The sequence below is a fragment of the Pygoscelis adeliae genome, unplaced genomic scaffold (genome assembly GCF_000699105.1).
Source record: "Pygoscelis adeliae isolate BGI_AS28 unplaced genomic scaffold, ASM69910v1 Scaffold170, whole genome shotgun sequence".
In the NCBI taxonomy this organism is placed as follows: Eukaryota; Metazoa; Chordata; class Aves; order Sphenisciformes; family Spheniscidae; genus Pygoscelis; species Pygoscelis adeliae.
Genome location: NW_008824002.1, coordinates 2,865,437 through 2,887,315, shown reverse-complemented (window position 1 = coordinate 2,887,315; position 21,879 = coordinate 2,865,437). Strand labels below are relative to the sequence as shown.

The 21,879-nt window shown below is 37.0% G+C and overlaps 1 protein-coding gene across 2 annotated transcripts in view; it reads left to right on the top strand.

Moving 5' to 3' along the window:
• The first annotated feature begins 933 nt into the window (after nt 1–933).
• GLRB (glycine receptor, beta) overlaps nt 934–21,879 on the top strand; it is a 49,093-nt gene continuing 28,147 nt past the window's right edge. The window contains exons 1-3 of one of the 2 annotated variants that reach the window (XM_009325259.1): nt 934–1,087; nt 13,213–13,319; nt 15,926–15,993. In XM_009325259.1, coding sequence (XP_009323534.1) covers nt 966–1,087; nt 13,213–13,319; nt 15,926–15,993 — 297 coding nt within the window. In that variant the 5' untranslated portion in view covers nt 934–965. The remainder of the gene's footprint in view (nt 1,088–13,212; nt 13,320–15,925; nt 15,994–21,879) is intronic. The other variant, XM_009325266.1, reaches the window with a different exon arrangement.

Below are 21,879 nucleotides of genomic sequence, written 5' to 3'. Positions count from 1 at the left end.
GACTGAAGCATGCCGGTGCCTCCCGGAGGGGGGGGGAGGGAGGGAGAGGCAGCCACTGCTCCTTAAGAAGAATTAAAAATAAATAAATAACATGAAAATGGAAAAAGCAGCTGGTGCTGAGGCGTCCGCGAGGTTTCCGCTGGCCTCAGGAAACCGCCTGGGAAGTGTCTGTGGGATGGGAAAGGAATGGAAAACGCCCGGGGTGTCGTGCGGCTGCGACCGGGGACAGGTGGGGCCGTCGCTGGCTGAGCACAAACCCAGCTCCTGGCCTTCGGGGTATGTGCTTTTGCCCGTGAGAAGTTAAAATAGCAAACTGAACGCGATGTAATAAAGCACAGTATTGCGGGTTGTGTTTAGTCATCTTTGCGAAGCCTTTTCAGTGCTGGTTCCACAGCGAGAATACTTTGTGCAGAATAGTCATTTATGTTTACATTCTGTACGTAAAATTAAATTTGCAACCCTTTCTCTTAACTAGCATTGAAATGATTGCTGTTTTATCTGTGCAAGGTCGTAGAGGGCTGGCAGTTCTCTGCCTTGCTAGATGACTGCTTAGTCACATTTAACCATATTTAATGCAGTTGATACATGACATATTTGGTGAGGAATTCTGTTTCCAAGTTTCTGAGGATTTTGAGTTAGACAGCCTTTGAAGGACATCACGTTTATTTCTTAAACACACTGGAGCAAATTTGCACTTAAATCTGTTCCTCACTGTCATCCTCTTAACTTTGGCAAGCTACTTGACTCTCAGAAAATTGCCTGAGTTGGTTCCGTATCAGAGGTACACCTCAACAGACTCCCTCTCCCAAGGCAACTAAGATCAAACTTTTAAAAAAAAAAACAAAAACATTTGTTTACATTTTGTAGGTATGTGTTCCCATGTGCCATATCTGGCCCTACTAACATAAACCTCTTTCTTTTCTTTTGCCACAGACTGAAGGTTTCTCTGAAGCGTAATCTTCAAGATGAAGTTCTTACTAGCGGTTTTCTTGTTCGTCTTGTTCTCCTTATGGGTTGAGGAAGTCTATTCCAAAGAAAAGTCTTCAAAGAAAGGAAAGGGGAAAAAGAAGCAATATCTATGTCCATCGTATGTTCCTTGTTTCTTTTATGCTTTTGTATGATGGCGATCCTGCTGTATTTTTAACAGGGAAAATTACATGACAATTGAAGTAGAAGGTGATGCTTTCTGCCGAGAGAATGGGGTTTGAGGTGGGAATGGGAGGAAGAGGGTTTGATCAGCATCATAGCTGTCAATGGGTGTGTTTCTTCTGCAGCAGGTCCTCTGTTTTAATGACAGGAAAAATCTAAGCCATAGTAAATCGTGTCTGTCTTTGTGGGGGATTCCAACGCAGTGTCTTGCTGCGTAAGTAACGTAGCATAGTAACGTAGCTCCGTAGTGCTATGCTGTCTAGCATCGTGTTGCAGGTATACTGAGAAAAGCAAAGAGGATGCAAAACTGTTGTACTGAAATTCAGTTTCTGTAAGAGAAGGCTTGTCCTACGCATATCCTTACTGCATGTTGGATAGAACTAAGGTCTTCAGCATCTTCCATCAATGATTTACAGTACTATAACTTTTATGGAGGTGGATTGATTGTTGCTATAAAGCATGCCCTTATGGAGTAATCTCTCTGTAAAAATACAGAAATCAAAATCTGTGATTGCCCAGCTGAATAGAGAACATATTCTGGACACTTATGATTACTTGATACTAAAAATACTCCCTCTTTCTAATGCCTACCACGTTTTAGGTTGTTATCCATAGGACAATACAAAAGTTTTGTTTGTGAGCTCCTCTTTTGTCATTTTCTTGGCCAGCCTTGCTCATCTTTTTAGTGTTATGGTGTAAATGTCCGAAGAAAAGATAGATAGACTATAATAAATAATAGATATCATATATAACTATGCCTGAAATGATAAAATTGTTTAGACAAATGTAAAACACATTTCTTCTTTGACCATAAAAGAAGAAGGCTGGAAATTGAGACTGGCTATTTAACATTAACAGACTTTTTCCAAAGAAAAGAAAAAAATAAGTAAAATAACCAGACAGAAGCAATGTTTTAATAATACTTTTTAAAGTTCCCACTCTTTTTAAATATTGACAGTGATGTTTATTTGTAACCCCAAATTTTTAGAAAGTTTCTACATATGGTGAGTGTTTTCATTCTTTTTTAATATCAGACCTGAAAAATGAGTTCTATCTTTGGATTTGAATACGTTAAGATACAAGTCTCAAATGTGATCATGACTCATCTGAGATGAACCCTACCCATTCTATCCCCTTTGAATAGTTAAGTTGAGCTCTGTATGGAGCTTTTGGTCTGAGCTACCGTGAGGATTTGTAGCAAGGAGAGAAATGTCATAGTTCCCAGGACAGGAGTAAGCACTGAAGTCCTCAGAAAGTGAGTTACACAGCTGTGAACCGAATCCAGATCTTCTATGGTCTCATCGAAGCAGCCAGCTTTTCCCCCCGTTCTTGACTTGGCTTTAATTAGAATTCAAAACATTGATGTCATTTTATCTTGCTAAGTGGGTGGATTTTTTTTTGTTTGTTTTTCTCTTAAGCACAGTATTTCTTGGTATCCTGTTCTTTTTGATACCAGTTGACGTTACAACCATTAAATATGATGTCATTTGTCACCAATATACTTGAAAAGCATTGAATAAATGCTATAATTTTCGAAGTGAAACTTCTACAGCCCAGCCAGCCGAAGCTTTCTGTGAAAATGCTAGTGGAATCCAGTATTTGTCAGATGTATGACGTGTGCAGTGTTGCTAGCTAGAATTAATTGCTGTAGCACTGAGCCCTGTCAGATTTTCTGAATAATGAACAAGTTGTCTGTATCTTACTTGGCTGAAGTTCACAGCCTGAGAGACAACCACTTGTAATAGCAGAGTTGTGGGACTGCTGTTTTTGTGGCTGACACCTAGAAGACCTCTCATGTGAATGAGCAATGAAAGTCTGTTCTGTCTTGCGGAGAAATTATCTAATGCTCTCTTAACTTGGGCTACTGATGGCAAAATTTCAATCATCAGCATGTTTTCTATAATCTTTCACAAAACTTCTTTACTTGGTGACACTCTGTGTTATAAAAAAGGCTGCCTACTCTTAATAATCTTTTCCTGTGGGAAAAAAGTAAGGAATTTTTCCTCAGAAGCAAACCAAAACACAATGCAGTGGAGTGGGAATTAAGTGACACCATAAGGGTTGACCAAAAATAGTCTTAAAGGAAGTGGTTGAATGAAAAATGTACTAGTAAAGCACAAAAGAAATCTTTTAGAAGAATGCATTGTATCTTTTTTAAAGAAAATAAATAGGATTTTACATCATTTATAAAAGTGAGTGGTACAAATTCCTAATGAAAACATACATTTATAAGTTAAAGTCTTAATCTACCTTCAATTTACATTGGTTACTGGTGTAATAAAATTTAAAGCTTAATTGTAACAAATTACTGCCTTTTGTTTCCTTACAACATGTGAAAAGCTAAATTTTACCTTCTCAAGAGAACAAAAAAACACGCTAGTAATTATATAAGGAACAGTCTTCTCTTTACAGACTTTATAATGAAATTCAAATGTATGCAAATAATTTTCCAGGAAAGATTTATGCTGAATCTGATGTTACTGCTTGAGTTCCTTAGTCTGATGTTAAGAAATGGATGGTTATAAGACTGGTTTGGGACTTCCGCATGAAGTTGTTTGTATGAAAACTGAGCATACTTGAACTTTTCCTTTTATGGCTCTCCAGAATACAGGCCTTTCACCAAATGCGCCCCTCTGGCATGAAATTAACTACTGTTAGAATAAGCTGAAAACAAGTTGATTAGAAACCCCATAAAAAGTTCATTATTGTCTCATAAACAGGTATTTGCTTCCTTCAATTAGGAAAATTCTATTTTGCATCTTAGAGCAAAACTCTTACTTGTGATTATTCATAATGCTGTACTTCTCAGTGCATTGTGTGACTTGATTGGCCATGTTATTTTCATTTAGTTCTGAAACTGTTTTTCCCAGCTCTTTTATTGAGGGGTTTCATGAAGCTGATGATTAATCCCTTGGTTCTTATTTTGATTTAATGCTTGCTCAGAACAGATGAAATATTTCACATCTTACATTTAGATCATCTTCCTTCTTACCTCAGGCTTTCTAAATGAAACATAGAGCAATTATACTTGTGTCTGATTCCTGAATGTTTGTTGATTAACGAAGAAATTGATATATTAGGCCTAAAGTCCTATAATAGGGACTTATGTTTTGCAGCATAAATCTGAGAAGCTGGCTTCCACAGATGCATTGCGCAATAAAATATAAAGCTTTAGTGTAAAAAAACCTCTCGCCTTTTGTCTCCATGAAAAATATTAAAAAAAAAAAAGAAACGGGTCCACCTCTTCAAGAAAAAAATTAAGAATTTTGTGGATTACAGTATTCTGTTTACAAAGCTTATTTTGAAATTCACTATACTGAATACAGATGATTTCAGTATAGCCACAGATGGATTTAGTCACTTGATCTCTTTCTTGATCCTAGACTACCCATCAGCTGTATTACCTCTGTTGCTTAATTCTTATTAACTTCCTCATAATTCCTCATAATATCACTTTCTGGTAAACATATCGAACACTTAACTGTGAGTTTTTCTAAGAGCACTGCTGAAAAATGTTTTTCCTTTTGTTACATCACAATAAGTACTTCAGTTATTTAATGATATTCAAGCTGCTGCCTTTATCCCCACAATCCTTAGTAGCCCAGACGGTCTCTCCTCAAAACTGCTTGCAAGATCTCTAGACAAATGAAATTATAAGGAAAGGGACGTTTGCTTATGACAGTGTTACAGAAGGCATAGAGATAGATGTAAGTGTCAAATAGCAGCTAACAAAATCAGTTACGACTGTGCTCGTAATCACAACTATCCCTGTTAATTATAGTTTTAGTATGACTCAGCTGTTCGCTTGCACAATGTTCATTTCTGAAGACCCCACAGCATCTCTAATCCTATGGCAATGCTAAGAGTATAACCTCAATCACTAAATCTCATTCTTTTGTCTGGATGTCAAGACTGTGCTTTTAAAATGGCGTCCCTCCTCACCTTTATGCATTTTTCCATGTGGAGATTTATATCCATGTAGATGATTAACTAAATACTATATGATATCTATAGAGACTTTTTTACCCACAAAGCAGGAGTACAAATCATATTGTGGCTTGTACTCAATAAAGCGTATCAGCTACTTCAGAAACTGTGAAATGGCCCTCTAAGCCTTCCAGAAAACATGGCTTGTGCCATCTGCCAGGGCAGAAGCTTAGAAAGGTCACAGACGCCAAGGTTCGATAAACAGCTTCTTTTAAAAAATAACAGCAAAAGACAGTGGAACTAGGGAAAAAAGCCTTTGATGTGTTTAAAACAGAGAGTTGTATGAAAGTCTGTCCTAAAATTTCTCTTGGTTAACTGTCAGCTTCTGACATGCTCTTCCCATAAAGACTAAAGTAGAAGTTCAAAGTGTATCTTTCATCTTGGATCTTCTCCACCATCCCATGGACAAGGACTTTTTTGAATTATAGCAAGTGTTTGGGTATACGTGGCCTCTCTATCTGTAGTATGTGATCATCCCCAAAATGTCAGTGGTGGGAAAGTGGAATCATCTCTGTCTTCATTCCCATCTTGTAGAAGGCACTGTTGATAGTTTGTGAACATTTTCATTTGTAGGTATGATGGGAGGGTTGATACAGTTTGTGGGAGAAGATGGAATGAAGTTGAAAAGCCTGAATTTGGTTGTGGAGGCAGTTACATCTCACAGTCATTCTGAAGAGAAGTATATTGCAGAACCCAGGTCTGGTTCCTATAAAAATTCTTTTGCCCCACAGTAACAGCAGTTGGGCAATGGTTTAATTATTCTGTAGCATGTAACTCTCATGGAAAGCCGTGATCCCGGACAGATAGGACCACATTCCAGGAGGCTTGGGAATTTGTTTTCACAGTGGATAAACGTGCTGGGGAGTAAAAGATAAAGCTGTGTAAGCAAAACCTAAGTTCTCTTGTAAAACAGTAATTAAACATGGTAGGCTGGTTCTCGTTGAGTAATTGTCCCTCTCAGTGGGCAGCATTTACTCTATTCTGAACACTGTAGTGATGAGACACTACAATCGTGCGGTAAAGTTGCAGACTTTGTATTTCATATGCCACTGCCAGACTGAGAAAATACTTGGATCTGCAGGTTAAATTACACCCCCTAAACCTAAGCGCAAGGAAGACCATAGGACTGAATTCTGTTCTCAGCTCCACCAAATGGATCTTTGAAAGACAAATTATATAGAATGTATCTCCACTTATGCCACTATACAAGGTGGTTAGATTTTACCAAGATCCATGTGTTGTCTCAGTACTTAACCGCATTTGAAAAAAAGACTGGGACAAGGAACTGATGTGGATAAATTATTTTTAAAATGTCTGTAGTTCTGCTTAAACATCTGGGTGCTGATCATGTTTCACGCCTGCATGCGATATCAGGACACAACAGGATGCCTGTTATGCGCAAGGGTCGCTTAGGTGGTGACTTCAGTAGGATGCAGAGATGCCTAAGCTAGGCACAAACAAGCTAATTTTAAGAAATGGAAGCACGGTTAGCTTGCTGTGAGCAGTACTAGTCAGGCTGGATGAAGTACCATACTGACCTGGTTCTACCGGTTTGGGGGCTGTCGTCTCTGTGGTGGACAGGTGAATTTGCCTGCTTTTCTCAAGCTTAGGGAATAGTAAGAAAGCACTTCAGATTGCCATATAAACACTCCTTAAGGTGTCCAACCCTGGCAACGTTGAATGTGAAACCAAAGCTGGACTAGAGGTTTCTGATAGACAAGGACTGAAGTAGTGACACTAACTGAGCTATTCACACCACCCAACTTCAGGAAGATTGCTTACATGCCCACATTAGGAGACTATGCTCTTTGGTCTATCTACAATGAAAGATGAGTTATTTCACCCCCACAATTCAGGGTGCCCAATTCGGGGTGCCCAATCTGGGTTTCTGTTTTAAATTCCACTATGAAGGAACCTTTCTCTTTGTTCACCACACTGCATTACCTCCAAATTTAGGTACTGAAGTTACATACCTAATTTTAGGTGTTTAGCTGTCAACTGCATTTGTGAGGACACATAAACAGTTATTCAGAGTTCCATAGTTTTAATGTCATTTGAGTGGTATTACTTTGCATTGGAGGCATCGTAATTATTCTTCCTAGTAACAGAGATGTTACCCAGTACAGTTTGAAAATGTAGCTATCAAGCATACTAGAGATCATAGAGATCACTCAGAAGAATTATATAGTATCTCATTGGTTTGTATTAACCTGTTTTTATGCTTCAAGTTATTGCACTCAGAAAATCAAATGCCTGCAAATCAGAACACTGCTGGTTTATATCAGGGAAATAATACTTACAATATATGGTGAGATGACAGATTTTGGGTTTCCCAAAACTTATTTTTATCGTTCTCAGATATACACTGCCATGTTATATGAGTAAAATGTCAATTTCCATCACATAGATTAGATAAACTGTACTAAAATCTGTTGTTTCAGCATTATATAGGAAATTTTTCTGGAGATAACTGAACAGTGTGAGTTGGAATATATTTTTTTTCTGTCAGACAGTAATCTAGAACTATGCAAAGGCAAAGTGTAATGCTAGATTATCCAAGCTATGCACTCTAAGCAAACACCAGCAATAGAATAAGCATGCTACCTGACTGTCTGGACTGCAGTGTATTGAAAGATGGCGTGTGAATACATCCTTGTGACATGTCTTTTTTTTTTTTCCCCTGATTGTCATGCCATAAGTAAAAAGTATATCTGTGTTCTTTTCTAAAATTAGAGGTTCTTCAGCATAATGGGGTCTTAAGGCTAGGGATCAGGGCAACAGGTGAATTAATACAACAGCAAAGGTTCTCCTTTCCACTTGTATAGAATATTGTTTATACTCTTTTCTCCAGTCATCCTCCTGTAGCACTGCGTGTGATAAGGACTCCTTGTAACTTCAGTGAGCTCTGAGAGACTAAATGTCATGATAACCCGTAGAGATCTAATGTCTTCTGACACATTTGCTTAACACAAACATAAGGGAGCTATATAAATTTCAAACCAAGTGTAATAGATGGTTCCTTTTGCTATGCATATCTGCTTATCTAAACTTCTGGATTTTGATTAGTGAATTACAAAAATAATTATCCATTGCCATCAATTGAAAATGTTAATCATGTTCTTTGAAGATAAAATGTATAGAGCTGCAGTGGAAGAGGAGATGGACACCTTACTGCATATCCTGTGAAACACAGTATTTAAAGTCATGCTTTTATTCATCAATGATACCAGAAGTAACATCCCGAAGACCGGAGAGAGGCCAGTCATATCACAGAGAGACGCTATGACGAAAGACTAACTGCGTTTTCTTTCTGGCTTTTGAGGGCACTGTTTGTAGAAGTGAGAACACTTTTGAGAATACTGTTTGTTTTCTCTTTGTTTTGCAGAAAAAGGGAAAACATACTTTGGGTTTGGTTTTTTTGTTTGGTTTTTTTTAATTGTTATTTAGGCAAAATTCTTGTTAAGGCAATTTCTAGCTTTACTATTACTTTCTTTTAAATTCCCTTTATAGCAACTGTGAGACTTTTGTTGCCTTACCCTTTGCTTGGTATTCACCATATCTTGATTAGAACTCATCAATTACTGTGAAGAATGCTGCTGTATTTCCATTTCCTAATGCTTTCTAGCAGCTCCACATACATTCAACACAAGTTGAGATAAATGTATTAAAATTACAATGCATGCTACAACTGGCGGAAATCTAAGGGAAATCTTAGGCTAGTTACCGACTTTTCACAAATGTGAAAATTGTAGCTTGAATAAGAAAAAGTAGTAAGTAACTTCTCAGTTGGGGAGTGTTTTTATATGGGAATCAGACAGCCTTTAGCAAATTAAAGTACTGCTTCTTTTAGGAAGGGAAATCTCAGCTCAAATTCTTTTTCTCTTATGTAGTCTACACATTGGCCTATCATTAATTCATTCCAGAATGGCCAATTAAGCAGGGGTGGTAGTGGCTTTAGGTAAATATCTTAGTGGCATGAATAGTCCCAGCCTGTTTCTCCAAGCACCTAACCCATCCCATTCGCTGTTTTGTTAAGTCACTCTGCTCATCTGTCACCCTGAAAGTGGCATAACTTCTTAACTCACCAAAAGCTACACATATGACTTACTGATTTGCAGGTGAAATTTTGGCATTTTGATCAGCAAGGCTCTCTGAAGGAAATCCTGTCCTTGTGACAATGTTTAGTTGCATGAATGCTATTCAGTGACGGTAGTTCAATGACAACATGCTGTAAAAGACCACAGTGAAAATATAACTGATACTCAGCAGAGCTTTTTTCCTGGTAGCTATTCCAACCACTTCATTCAAAGTCACCTTTAAAAAATAGCAATTACTGACTCTCTGTGCTTCTTCTCCCAACTCAAAACAGTCAATGCTGTTGTATTTCACTGGGTTCTTATATAAATGAGGATAAATGTGTGCGCATTACGCTTGTATAAGTTCAAAACACTACCCAACGACTTATGGAAGATGTGATCATGATGTTCTTTACCAGGAAGCAGTGCTGCCTCCCGTTCTTCATCCCATCACTGTCTTCCCAGTGCAGTGAATCTCCTTTGCCTAATTCATGGTAGACCTTTGAACAAAGAGCCTGAACAGATATTTGTATTAACGTACTTCTGCAGTGCAACTCAGATCTCACAAAACTACCACCTTATTCCTCTTACTTGAAGAGACAAATAAACCTGTCAGCTGTATTTGGCTTTCTTCTGCTGTTAGATGCTCACTCATTTAATTTCTCAGACTTTTTTCCTCTTTTCCTCATTGCATTTTATGAGCATCTGTATTTAATTTATGTGTCCATGTTATCCTGTGTGGGATTACCATCATCACTATTTAATGAACTTCTTTGTATAATCCACAGCAGAAATAAAAAAAAAAAATTAAGTTTGTTCATTAGTTGTTGTTTGGTTTTGTTTTGACATTTCATTAATACCGGGCATATATGATGTAGAAAGAAATCTTATTGCTTGTGTTAAGGAGACCCTCCTTTTATAAATATAATTTCTTTAAGCATCTGATGTAGATGTTTTAAATATTAAGGTGTGTGACTTGCAGGGAAGCAATGCTGTGAACCTTTTCATATCAGATAGAATACAGTGTACAGAGAGTTTACCTGCCTTTTAAATAGTTAAATGAGCATTCTTTTCTGTCTTGTTCCTGCTACAAAATGGAAAATAATCTTAACATTTAACTTTATGTTTTCCTATCGTCCAATTAGTAGCAACTGCAAAAAAAGCATACAAAGCTGGTTTATGATATTTCTGTAGCAACCTGTTCATTGGTAAAGGTCATCACTGAAAACTGAACACAAATCTCAAAATGACAGAAATAAATTAGTTCTCTTGCATAATGGTCCAAATCCAAATCAAATATAAAAAGCCATAAACACAACCCCGGGAGAATTGTTTGAAAGTAAATTTATCAAATACTCAAAGGGGTTAGAACACCTATTGCTATTTAATTGCTCTAATAGTAAATTAGCAGAGGTTTATTGTACACAGAATAAGGACATACTAGTGGAAGTTAACATGTGTTACTAAAAGTAAAAAGTTCCTAGTTTTATTAGTGGACCATTTATCTCTGGGTAAGTGCTGATAGAACAAGTAGTTCACCTGTGCGGTTGTGAAATGTGGCAGCAGTTTTAGTGCATTTGCAAGAGATGGGTGGGGAGTTATATACTGCAACCACTTAAAGCTGCTCCACAATTTTTTCTCATCTGTATGTTACAGTTTAAGCTATACTCATGGATACACACTTTTTGGTAGCTACATCTTTGGTAGCCTTCAGAATTCATACTAATCCTGTTAGCGACTGGTGAGTAGTCTGAATTTTCAAGGACAATTGGGTGGATATTTGCTGTCTTAGCTGAGTTGGTGTACTTTTTTCTCCCTCGTGTATAACGTCAAACAAATACAAGCAAGTAGTTAAACAGTTATGCAGCTTTAGGTTTCAGAAATATCCTGAATACCATAGGGAAAACAGAAATCTGATTGTTTTGTTTCTGAAGGATAAAACGCTCAAAGGCTATCAAGGAGACTATGATAGAATAAAATGCAGTTATGTTATCATAAATGGTTAACGTTTTTAATAATAGGGAACTCCTTCATAGTTTTATTTATAAACATTTTAGCTGTTAAATGTTAACTGAGGAGATTAAATCTCATTGTGAAGGCATAGTAAGTGCTACCAAGTCAGCAGGTCTTGTTCAATTGCTCTTTGAAACCGTTTCCCTTACGGTTTGAGTTAAAACAGTGGACTTTAAAGGTGGGGTTATTCATAAAAGCTCTGCAAGGGCTAGGATCTGGTCTCATCTCCAGTTTTCAATCAAATAGTGATATCATGCAATGGTGACAGTTATTTATTAATTAATTAATTTCCCTGTAGTCATTAAGGAAGATGCTGAACAGGAGCTCCTATAAATGGACATCTTAAAATCATGAGGTTAACGTTTTTAATAATAGGGAACTCCTTCATAGTTTTATTTATAAACATTTTAGCTGTTAAATGTTAACTGAGGAGATTAAATCTCATTGTGAAGGCATAGTAAGTGCTACCAAGTCAGCAGGTCTTGTTCAATTGCTCTTTGAAACCGTTTCCCTTACGGTTTGAGTTAAAACAGTTGACTTTAAAGGTGGGGTTATTCATAAAAGCTCTGCAAGGGCTAGGATCTGGTCTCATCTCCAGTTTTCAATCAAATAGTGATATCATGCAATGGTGACAGTTATTTATTAATTAATTAATTTCCCTGTAGTCATTAAGGAAGATGCTGAACAGGAGCTCCTATAAATGGACATCTTAAAATCATGAGGTCTGGTATATTCATGCAACTTTTTTTTTTAAACCGGCCAAAAGTCTTTTGGCGAGTTAATATTTTCTTCAATAAATGTTTGAATAATGCAGAAGTCCCAGAGGACATGAAGGAAACTGAGAAGAAATGAGAAGAAAACTAACAGTGAACTGAGGTTACAATGAATAACCCATAGGTCTGTCAAGCTGACATTGATATGGGAAAGAATAATGAAAAAAAAATTGAGCTGAGTAAAGGAGGCAACGGCAGCTGATACTGATTATGGAAAACATTTAGGAAATAAACTGGATCGTTTTAAAAAATATGTTCATACAGTTGTTTGCTAGAGGTAATAGCGTTGATGTATATGACTTATGCCTCTGTAGGGTGTCTTACTGTTACATGGCATCTTGGTTACTAAATTTCAATGACAGAAAGTCAGCAGAGTAGTCGTCATAAAATGGATGGCAAAGTGATTACAAGACAGGACTCAAAATTGGAAAACATCACTGGACAGGTTCTAGAGACAACGTATAAATTCATTTACGTGACGTTATCAGCCTGCTAGGTGAGTAAAGTACGTGGGGTGGGGACTGATGCACCCTCATTGCTTTTTATTACACTCAATTTCATGTTACTCTTGTATCTACATTTACCTGTCACAGGTTCTTTTTAATTTTAGCGATGGTTTTAATTTAACACGCAACACAATAACAGCAAGGTAAATGGAGATAATTAAATTCCCCCTGCAAAACCAGAGGAGAGTCCAAGGTCTCGTTTTCCATAACAAAGCTTTTATTAGCACTTGACGCGGAGATTATGCAAAGGCTCCAGCTCTCGGCGGAGTAGCTGGTGCTGGCACGCCAGAGCAGGAGACTGCCAAAAGCCTGTGCACGGTTTCGCACCTACAAAGTGCCTGTCAGTTTACTTATGTTCCTAATCTGTCAGTCACTAAAAATAGTTCAGGTGGCTGCTTTCTACTAAGGAAGAAATCATGTCCCTCTGGATATCTGTATTAGGAGGGAAGTGAAGAATTAGTGACTTGTGGTTTATTTATTTTCTCAAGTTTACAGTTAAGAGTATATAGAAGAGCTTTGACTTTTGTATAGTTTCTTGAAAAATACTGAAACATCACAAAGACAGGAAGACTATACCCTACGGAACCTGAAAATGCTGGACACATTTTGCTCATGAAATGGCATTTATGGCATTACTTTAAAATGACTTAAGCTTAAAGCACATGGTTGTTTCTGTCTTAATAGTAACTAATGCACTTTTCTTTACAGCCAGCAATCAGCTGAAGACCTTGCCAGAGTACCAGTTAATTCTACTAGCAATATCTTGAATAGGCTATTGCTCAGTTATGATCCCAGGATAAGGCCTAATTTCAAAGGTTTGTCAGATATTTCAGCCTTTTTTTTAATCTTTGGAATTTAACTTTTGCTCTTTTCACACATAGAAAATTCATGTAGAGATAATATTCACAACCTAAATTTCTGTTTTGTTTTGTTTTTAAATGGCAATTTCCCTAGATAGTGTGAAACTGCAGGAGATATTTACCCTTTTGAGCTGAAAGGTAATATGTTAGGATTTCATGATCATACTAGTATATGATGCTTTAATAATATTATTATCATTATTATTTTTATTATTTTATAAAAGATTTTTTTTAAAAGTAGAATTAGATTTTATAGAATAAGTTTTTAATATGTCTTTTTATCCCTACATTTTTGTTAGACTTTAGTAGTATCTCCCCTTTACAGTATTTTAAAACACCAAAATTCTCTACAGAGATCCTTTAAGATGACTATAAAACTTGGGATCAGCAGTATCACTACTCGGAAACCATACAGTTATTAAACCCTTTAAAGATATGTTAGTAATACAGCTTACACACTTTGGGATTTCAAATAGGTAATGAATTTAAACACATTCTCTGACTTTAAAACATCTCCCTGGTAGTCAAATGTTGTAGGAATCTTCCATATAGGCAAATGTGATTTCCTTACATATGCAGAAAAGGTTGGAATACATATTTTCTGCAAAACCTGTAATAAGTCTTAAGTTACACTTTCTAGGAATTAGATTATTTCCCTGCTGGAAAAAGACATAGACAATTTTATTACATTACAGACACTGAAGTTTATATAAGTCAGTTCTTTCTTTTTAAAACTTGTATTTAATTATACGTACATTAAGAGATATTTTAACATGCACATCAATAGTATGATAAATTTGGAAATCTGTAATCTTTATCATGCTTTTGAAGAGACCATTTTCAGATGTTCTGTTTAACTAAGTTTTATAAATGTATTAAACTCAGTTCTCAGCAAGTGACCTGCTTTTTTCTTATTCTCTGTAAAATGTTATTTATATGTTTCCAGCACTGAGCCTTGTCACAAAGAATAAATGTCCAGGCTCTGTTCTACCTGTTCTTCAGCATGATAAATCACAAAGCATATTACAGATTTCTTTATATTTTTGATAACTCTCCTGGCAGTCTGGTAAGAATCGAGATGGAAGGAAAAGGGAGGACGTGCAATGCTAACTTACAGGGAGGTGGAAGAAAAAGAACATTTTCTGACAAGTGGTTTGCCCATGTTAAAATGTTCCTCACACATGAGTGATTTTCTTGGACGGCACTTCCTATTCAAATCTGGAAGAGATAGTACACTCTTGGCTACTAGTGGTGTGGTGCGTGCTCTGTCACGTGCATCAGGCCCTAAACAAAGTATTATGGTTATTACATAACCAAAAGCACCACGTTTAACTGGTCTGATTAAAAAAAAAACAATAAAAAAAAATCCCCCAACAAACTGGTTTAACTGAAAAAAGTGAAATTTTGTCTTAGTCATTTTCTGGTGAACCAAGAGAACAAGTTTGAATTTATGTATTAAATGTACACTGAAATATTGTATGCAGACGAGCAAACTATTAGATGAGGCATATGTATTACTTTGTATTTGCTTACTTTGTCAAAATCGTCTTTATATATTGTTATATCTCTTATTGCTGAAAATAGGAAGAATACCACTGAATTAAGTACTTGTAACAGTGTCAAAGAGATCATATATATGCATCTAGTGTACATACTGACACTCTCAGCATATAGGTGCTAAATAAAACCAGTGGACCATAATTAGTTCTCACAACCATCAGGCCACTTCTCCCTGCTTCGTGATAACTCTCTGTTAACACCAGATTAAATGACTGCCAATCAGTTCCTGCAGTGTGAGAGAGGGCAGATGTAGCAGCTGTCACACCATCCCTCTTCAACTACAGGAATCCTGGCTGTGGAAAAGAGGAAAAAATCCAGTCCGTCTTAATATCTTCACAGCTGCTGGCTTCTAGAAATTTCCTTGGCAAATTGGTAACCATTGTAAAATGGAGCAGCTTTCTCTTGCACCAAGGCTAGGTAGCTGTGAAAGCTGCATGCAGCAATCTTTATCTGCCTGTATTCATACTTTATAGTTATGTACTTGACTTGCACAAAGAAGTATCCTCTTACAGTATAGGTAAATGTGTCATCATAAATCATAAACAGGTAATTTGGGATGGTAGATCATCATTATGACCTTGACAGTTAAAAGCGTCCGCTGCTAGAAATGTGAATTGCCTCTATCCATTAATACTGCGTGCAAAAGTAATACTGGATTGTGCATTCTGTGATAACAGAAAATCATGGAATTTGAAAATTATTCAAACTGATGATCTGTGAAATGCTTTAAGCTTAGCACTCTGGACTAAGGATTTTTTTTTTTCTGTTTTCTTATCACTAGGTTGAAAAGAGTTTTTATGAGTTCTGTTGGCTTTCAATGGAAATAGGTTAAACCACAGGTTTTGAAAACTCTCTATATACTAACTTGAAAAGATAAAGTTGTATGACTCTATAAAAAAACATTTCACATTGTGATACCGGTATAAAGGAACTTCAAATGAAGGATAACATACCGTTACAGGATTGTGCAGTTCACTAGAAATCTTTTTTTTTTTTTAAAGGAATTCCAGTCGATGTTGCAGTCAATATCTTCATTAACAGCTTTGGGTCAATTCAAGAGACAACTATGGTAAGACTGAAATGAAATTAATATAGCACACTTGAAGATTTTCTTATTAAATTAAATTTCAGGCTGAGGATTATGAACTATAAAGTAGAAATAATTGTTATGATTGTAGACACTGAGAACTGAATTAATGGGGTTAGTGATAGACTGACTGCGCTTTATGTCATAAACCTATTAATCTGTTTCACACACATTGTCATAGCTTTTAGAATCTGATGTACATGAAAGGAAATCCACGGTTTCTAAGATGCAAGAAATGCACTTATTTCCATAAATTATTATGTTCAGGTAAATTAAGTAATCTTTCTGAGAGTTAATATATACGTTGGTTGGTGTATTACTAAAGAAAATACTAGGACTGTATATGAGAGAGAAAGAACATACATGCCTAAGGCTGAAGCTTACAGGTTCTCTGTTTTATGTAGTTCTGAGGATAGGAGTAAATTGTGGAGGAACAGAAAGAGAAGGAGTAAAGGAGTAGATCATCAATGGCCATACTCTTACTCCTGTTTATTTCCTGTGTGAGGGAGATGAACTGAGGAGTGAAGTTTCCAAAAATGTGTTTCCAGTTCAGTCAGAACATTTCAACATGTCGATAACAGCACCAAAAAGTCCTCATTACAGTTTTGACTTTTTTGTTTCTATACGAAATAATACCAATTTCAAAATAAAAAGTCATTTCAGCAAAGCTGTTCCAAATATTTTGGGACTTGAAGATCTTTTTTGCCATGGCATTTCCAATAAACACTGTCAAAAATATTGCAAAAAAGTGACATTTCATTGTTGAAGATGTTCTGACCTGATCGGGTTTTTCCTTTATGTAAGAAAGAGGGGAGCATACTGTGCCTTGCCAGTGGGAAGCCACAGCCAGGGCATGCACTCAGCGTGGGAGTTCTGAGGCGCTCCCTGAGCATCCCATTTAGAAATAACTTTGGTGATCTGCTGCATCTGAAGCATTGAGGCAGTTTCCAAAACCAGGATGCTCTTTTTAATGCTGTGACTAAGGCAGCATTCCTACTCATAATGGCACAGAAGAAATAAACCATAATATGGCTAATAAATAATAAAACACCTTTTGTTGTCGGTGGAAGTAAGTACGCACTTAAAATTCAGAACCGGCTTACGCGATACCCTAATGACATTTCAATAGAACTGCAGAGCCACTCAAAGATAAACATATGCGGTGGCTGAAACAGCTTTTGAACAGCTTGGCCAGAAATTTCTGTTTCTTTAACTAGGAGTGAATAAAGGTTTAGATTTGATTGCAAATGATAGTAAGTCAACTAATAGCATTAGTGGGAAGTGATATTAAAACAAAGAATGTAAGTATGCTGAAGATACCTCGAGATTTATCTCCTGAAAACAAGAAGTTTAAAGAGGGGCAGGGAGGAAGAGCAGGAAAGTAGGAGTGAGATAAGTGTCTAAGGTGGCAGGTATATTAGGCCAGATGGCCCTTTCAAGTTTCTGAAATTTATTGCATGCTTTAAAAAGTGACTTTTACAGAGGCTTTTTCACAATTCACCCAGATCCAAATAGTAACAAAACATGAATGTAAGGGGTCTGCTCCTGCCCCCCTTGCCCCCCCAAATTAAGTATGGCAATGCATGTATGCCTGTCCGTGAATTCCCGATATGGTTACTCACAAATTTACTAGGATGTTCTGTAAGATAAGTGATGCTCTCCTCCATATTGCAGAACTTCAGACACCATCCTTACCTTAATTTATGCTTTTATTTAGATTTCTACATCCAGCCAATCACCATGATAGCTAAGTACGTTTATGTGAAGATTGGATTACTTCTTGGTTGCCTTAATGTATCACAGGAAGCACTGACAAAAGAAGCAGTCAGTCTGTTCTTCCACATATCACTTGGGAAACTCTTCCTGCTGCAGTGGGGATTGGGTCCTGTGGACATTCAGGAACCACTGCTCTCTTGGGGAGAGCCTGGTACTTGTCTTCAGATGATCTGGGTAATAGACCAGACAGTAGAAGCAAGTCCCTTAGACTAGGAAAAAAATTGTACCTCCAGAATCACAGGAAAAGTGTTTCCTGGAGCTGAGGCACCAACTCTGTGAAGGACCAGAGTGGTCTCTTGCATCCAGAAAGGAGAGACATTTGCAGTCAGTAACAGAGCTGCTAAAAAAGGTTCCTCTCCAAAAGTGTTAGAGAAGAGTGGCTGTCTGCATCTCTCCTGTCTCAGGTGTTGGTGTAAATCGTGAGGAATATTGATTTCTTGACTGTCTCTAAAGTTACCAGAAGCTACTCATTACTGATACCAAAATCTGTGAAATAATATATTTCTAAGTATTTCAGTCAATGAACTATCATGGTGATTCTTGGCTCTGTAGCTGCTTCTGGCTGTAATAGCTGAATTCATATGTTTTCACAAAATCTATGTGGGAGTAAAGGGTCCTGTTTTAGCCATGCTAAAGGGACGATTCCTTCTTTTGGGTGATGGAAGGGTGGGGAAAAATAACCATGGGTGTCAGGTGATTGTAAGTGAGGTGGTGGTAGAAGGCTCAACAAACAAATGTGTAGAGTGCCAGTGAGAAAAGGCCATTCGACAGGCTGATCTTTCATTCAAAAGTATGTTAAAAGAGATGCAGAAGGAAATATCTTCAACAAGATGTCCTGTATCCCACTCTTAGACCCCTCTCTGAAATGGCCAACTCTGGGCTTAATGTCTGGAACTTCTAACTAGTCAACAGGCTCTCACAGTGTCTCTTGCTTTGACATCATGGTGGCTGCTTCTGATGGTTCCTCACATATTGCAGGAATCCTACAATATTATTTTCAATTATTTGTTGCTTGCTGTCCTTCTGGTCCCATGACGATTGCATTCTTAGCTAAGCAGTTGGCTCATCCTCAATACAAAAGAGTAGAGATTACCTCCCACTGAGGTAGAGTCTACCTAGTTTTAAAAGAGAAGGGAATTTCTTTATAGAAAAGCATCAACAGGTTTGAAGTAATATTGGTTTGAAGCAAGATAGGACCCATAGTGTGGATCCTATGCCCAGAAGCCTGTATTGCTTTAATCAAGCCCTTGTGAAGAAACTGAAGGGCAAATGTTTGCTCTGTGTCTAGAAAGGGTAGTGTCCATGTTGTGTTGTTGAATACCCGAGAGAATTGCGACATTTTCACACATGTATCAAACAAGTTACCGGGAAAAACTAAACAAAAAATTAGTTAACTACAGAGTGAGTAAGAATTTGCACAGCTAAAATGGAGAAGAGCTTACACCAGAGCTGATACCTTCCAGTAAGGTCCCTTTATCTTGAATCCTGTAACTTGTTTCCTTCTAGCTCATTAGACTACTTGTCTAGGATCCCCATGCTAACTCTGCTTCTGATTTTGCAGATGTTTTTTAGGCTGCAGATTTGTGGGATAATATGGTGATTATGTCACATTTAGAAACTGTTATAGACTGGATGACCAGTCAAGGATTCCTAGGGATAGATCCTTTCTGGTATAAATATCCATAGGGCTATAATACTTCAGCTGTGCTGATGATCTAACCCTCTGTCTACAGCATCTATATTCAAGGTTTTTACTTGCAGTGTAACCTTTCTTCACTGACTCAAATGGCAAAACACCACTTCCTCCTTCTCCTTTACTTTAAAACCTTGCAGAAAGGTCTTTTTAATATTTATGTATATAAAAGAAAATTCAGTTTCCTTATTTTAATCTCAAAAGCGCCATTTTCTACCGTATTAACAGACAGTGCTATTATGCTTCCTTTCTTTGTATGAGTGCAGTTCATGTAGAAAAAGCCTTTCATGATCTCTGTGTGCTCCAGTTTGCAGAAGGAGATGTATTGGCTATGCCTTGTTTCTGGCCTGAGGAGTTTTTTGGCCACATGCCCAGTTTAGTAGGTTGCATCTGAAATATTTCCTAGAATGCGTCCCCTTTCAACCTCCCTGAAAACAACTTGCCTTCTGTTGGAGTTTCATGGGAAAACAAAGCCCTGTAGAATACTTCTGTGATTCTTTTTACCTACCACGTCCTCCTGGCTCTAATGCTGATGAATATCTCTTCCACCCCACCCCTAGTTTCAGGCTTTTTAATTGTTATTTGATTCTCCTTTATTATAAAATGCCTATCATTCTGCAATATTCAAAGAATGTTTGTAAAATGTATAGGAGGAAGACCATGTGCTTCATTCAGACCACTTCTCCAGCCCCTATTGAACCTAATTGTAGTGCACATACTGAATCTTAAAATTCACTGGTCAAATTTGAGAGGACTGGTTGCAGACTTCTTTCAAAACAGATTTATACCAGATCATAGTGTATACTGCTGCCAGATGCTGTAATAGTTCATATTCTTCTAAAAAGAAGCCCTTCTGCACATCATTGTCTGGCTAGCCACAGTTTTGTATCCTGACATCTCTTTGCTTCCTTCTACATTTTCTATATTGCCTCAAGTATGTTGGTGGCCTTCCTCTCCAAATACACCGTCACAAGTTTCTAGTCATTTAGGTAGGTCTGAACCTACCTATTTTAGGTTAATAGGATTTTTCTTCCATTGACTTAAATGGGAAGAGAATCAAGTTCTTCAAATGTCACAACATCCCATTGTTTGGTATATTTAAGTTCATTTGTAGTAGAGCAAGGAAGGAAATAAAATAGCATCGACCTGATCTTACTTCCAATTCTTATTTTGCCAGTGCATTCTGCTTTTCAGTGATGTAAACATCTCCTTCTTCTGAATGGGTAAGCTGAAGGCAAGCATTGGAAACTGCTTGTCATTTGCCTATGGCTTTGGGAAAGCATTTTATTTTGTTAAAATTAGGGCAATGCACTTGTTTATGGGGAAATTAATTTTGGTGTAATGAATAGTGTAATGCTTGTGAGCATGAATGGTATGCAGTATTTATCTCATGGTTAAAAGTAATTTTTTTCACTGAGACAAGAAGTGCATATGGAATAGGAACTTCAGCAAGAAGCAAGTAAATTTTCAATTATATACATATAATTGAAAAGATGCTTTCTGAGATAATGACCTGAATTCCCTCCTGTTTTGAAGCTTCTCTATGAGAGCCTTCCAGTACAAAGTCACTTCATATCAACTATTATTTTATACTTCTTCTTTACTTTGACAAGATAATGTAGGTCTTTGTATAAATAAGAGTCAGACTACATATATTTTTTTCAAAAATGGACTGCCAGCAAGTAACATATCTCTCAGAACTATGCGTATTAATAAATATTGCCTAGGTTCTTCCTACTTAGGTTTGATGCTTTGCTTTTCCTTACAATGCGGTAAGGAAAAATATTACACAGTATAGTGTAATAAAGAAGTACCTGGGCTGATCTGACTGGTGGACCGGACATGGGAAAGTGGGCACCATATTCCAATTAACAGGATAAATCAACAGGGCACATTATTCTGCATGAGGTCTTAGCCAAGTGAACTCCTTCCTGTTGGAGTTAGCATGACTGTCTCAACATGGCACTTGCTTTGGACTGTAAATGTATACATTATAAGTACAACAGAAGAGAACTCACACTGTATCAACAGAAAAATGTGTAAGAGGGCATTAACGTGTAAAATAAACAACTTTATAAAATTAGTTTGTTGTGCAGAACACATTGACAAACCAAAAATATGTTGAGAACCCTCACTCACAGATTTCTAGCATTTTGCTATAACTGTATAGCAGTAGCAGTGTTTTCACTGCTCTAAAAGACACAGCCCTTATCTCAGGATGCTTTGTACCTAATAAACAATTATGAAAAAACAAAACGCACCATAGAAGATAACTAGGAAGACTGGAGATAGAAGTTATCTTACATACAGAATTTTGGTTTATTTGGTATTTTTTTTTACTTTATTTCAACAATACCTTTATTCTTTTTCTGTATGTGATCTGCCTAGTTTACATATAC